The 3,232-nt window shown below is 33.2% G+C and overlaps 1 protein-coding gene across 1 annotated transcript in view; it reads right to left on the bottom strand.

The window, feature by feature from the left end:
* Positions 1–16: 16 nt before the first annotated feature.
* LOC108735582 (DNA topoisomerase I, mitochondrial) overlaps positions 17–3,232 on the bottom strand; it is a 7,845-nt gene continuing 4,629 nt past the window's right edge. The window contains exon 5 of the mRNA XM_025975521.1: positions 17–2,553. Within this exon, the coding sequence (XP_025831306.1) occupies positions 876–2,553 (1,678 nt within the window). The 3' untranslated portion in view covers positions 17–875. The remainder of the gene's footprint in view (positions 2,554–3,232) is intronic.

Genomic DNA, 3,232 nt, shown 5'->3' with positions numbered 1-3,232 from the left:
TTTATAAAAATAAACAAAACACAAAGACTGATAAAGACCGTTATCGGCTCATTCTGAGCTCGAAAAAGAAAATTACCCTAAAGCTGAACTCTTGAACAAAGCTCTTTCTTTTCAGAAACTTGTTACTTTCCATATACAAGTAAAATGCCGAAAATATTTCATATACGTAGGTAGGAAAGCTTTTTTTGATGATTTATTACTATTTTTTCAATTTTCTTTAATTGAAAGAATAATTACTTAGGATTAATATGTTCAAAAAGTAAGGTGATACTGTACGCACCTTGATCTTAAAAATATAGAAACTCAGAAAGTGTGTTTCACCTTACATTTACATTTTTCTTGTACATGTATATGAAAAACTTTGAGTATCAGGTAAAAAACAGGTATTTTGGGCTATTATAAAAAGTGGTTAGTTCAGTTTTAGAACATTTTTCAGTTCAGTGTGGGCCAAAAATGTCCCGTATCAGTACAGTTCCTCTAAAATGCTTCCATAGATCAATGCAGAAAAACATCTTGTTACGTTTGATGTATAAACCTTAGTAATATGGACTTTTTATTTCATACACTAATAAATCCACATCATTAAAACAAATTACAATTACAAATTACCTTTGTAAAGACTTAATTGCCGTATATTCATACTTTAGTCTAATGTATAATACAAACAGAATTGTTTATACCACCTGAAACCTAGAGATGTACCTTTTTCCTAAAAAACAAGGTATTTAAGAGAACAAAGCGATTTACATTTTATCCATCTACAGCTACTTAATTTAAGTCCTCCCAATGGTCGTAACATCATTAATAAAATTACTGTCTTATTTTTTAACACCATCTTAATTACCATTATCATATGGGAGCAACTTTTAAAGTCTTTAGAAAATGTAATCTGGTCCAGCCATGTCAATAGCCCAACGAAATTTGTCACGCTGAGTTTTGTTATAGATTTTCTCTATTGGAACATTGTATTTCTTGCACCAAGCGACTGAGATACGAGGATCTAAATAATTCAACTTGGAAGTGCCCAAGGCAATTGTTTTATTCTCATCCCTATCAGTTTCTTGTACTTCCAGTTTAACTAACTGTTCTTTAAGTCGCTGCAGCGTTTTCTTTTTCTTTTCATACACAGTTTTCTCCTTGACACTACCCCGTTTAGCACATTTCTGTGCGTCCTTAACTTGCGCTTCAGCTTCCCGAATTTGTTCTCTTTTCTGATCTATTTTTTCCTTAAGTTTCTCCATGGACTTTTGATGTCCTTTCGGTACAGATCGTTGATGATTACAAAGAATAGCAACGGCCCTGTTGGCTCGATTATAAGCAAGTATTTTTTCTGAGACTGATGTGTCTGGGTCGGTTAATTGATCCAGTTGCTGCTGTAATGTTATGGAAGCGTTGTACGTACGGAACACTTTCGCCGTTAAACCTTCCATAAGTTCATTAAGATGTTTATTTAAAACTGCAGTATTTAAGCGATCAAACAAATCATCTCCATCTTTTTTGTTTTCCATAAACAACTGTAGGTTTTTGAAGACGCGCTTTTCAACTGGAACCTCATTGTAGTAACGTATAGAGTCTTTACCAAGAAAGTCAAAAACCACAACGTATTCTTTGCCATCTCGCTCCTCATGTAATTCAATGTGCTCGACACGTAATGAGCAACAACCGACAGTATCTGCTTGATCCTCGTCTTTTTCGTTGCCGGCTCTTAAAGCTAACCGATCTATAAAATAAAGTGCAACAGCTCGCTGTCTGATTCTCATCTCTTTCGATTTCCAATCCTCTTTGTATTCTCGACGGATTTTGTCTATACATTTGTGAAGTCGACGAGCCGTCTCATATTTTTGCATGTCCTTTTCTCCCTTAAGTTTAGAGCTTGGATTCAACATGATGTACTTTACTTGATTTTGTACATTTTCGGTCCATGAAGCAAGCCAAGTGACGCTTGGATCATGTCTTACTTCTTTCCATTTATGACCGGGAGGAGGTACCGGTATTTTTGAATCTTTACTACAGTTTATGATTATGTCTTCAGCCTCAACTCGCCTTTTTAATTTGCCCATTTTAGGGTGTTCACCACGACCCCTAAACAAACCAGGAGGTTCAATTTTAAAATTTCCTATTTTTTCCTTGTGTCCATCTATCGTACAAAATCCGTATTCTTTCACAATTGCTTCATTTTTTTCTTTCAGCTCTTTTTTTTCCTCTTTTGTACGATTTCTGTTTTTTTCTGCAACATCCATGAAATATGCATGCATTTTTCTGAAGTCACACTTACTTAGATCAGTTATAAGAGCTTGTTCTTCCTCGTTCATTACTTTACGCCAGTCTTTAAAAAAATTTTTATTAAAAATGTCTTTTGTCGTATAGTCATGGTCAAGCATTTTTGCATAAAAGCCTGCAATCTCTTCAGCAGGTTCTGACAAACGAACTTCTTTACCATCATAATAAAATTTGATGTCTTTGGGAAGGGGTTCATAAGGAGGTGCAAAAACAGGTCCTTTATGTTCTAAAAATGTCCACTTTGTACCATCATCTCTCTTTTCCTCTTCCCACCTACAGAAGAATGTTTATAAATTTTTAATCACATATTTACCGCTAATCATAATTAAATTAGACAGCAATTTGATAGGGTTAAAGGGATCTTTTATTGATTGCAAAACCACACCGACGTTTCGGCCTCGATAAGGTCTTTTTCAAGGCTATAAACATGAAAATATTAGAAGAACATCATAACACTTCGCATACACTTACTAGTCATTCTAATCTGTTGCAAGTGATTCTAAATAATTCCATGTTGACGAATGTACAATAAATGTTGAATGATAAATTAATACACAGATACATTCGTACAGTTAAAATAATAAATAAAATAAATAATTAAAAACGCACTTAAAATAAAAAGACAGCAATATTCATAAAGTAATAAATAGAAGTTTAAAAAACACTAGGAAACATGATCATTTTTAATCATATTTACTAGTTAATTAATTTAAGTTTATAACTATAACCCATATTCGTAAGCAATGACCCTTCATAGATAAACAAATTAATTGACTTTAATATTTTTATTCATTTTTACTATTTTTTTTTCAATCTACATAAAAATTGCGCCTTTTGCGACGTACCCATGGCAAAAATTGATTTGCTGTAAAGAGAGACTGAAGAGTCAACTCTTTATGAATAAAATAAAATCAACCACGTTTTGCTACTGTTGCGACATTAAAAAAAGGGG

The sequence above is a fragment of the Agrilus planipennis genome, unplaced genomic scaffold (genome assembly GCF_000699045.2).
Source record: "Agrilus planipennis isolate EAB-ADULT unplaced genomic scaffold, Apla_2.0 scaffold116, whole genome shotgun sequence".
Taxonomy (NCBI): domain Eukaryota; kingdom Metazoa; phylum Arthropoda; class Insecta; order Coleoptera; family Buprestidae; genus Agrilus; species Agrilus planipennis.
The sequence above is the reverse complement of the archived record's forward strand: the minus strand, read 5'-3'. Positions and strand labels throughout refer to the sequence as shown.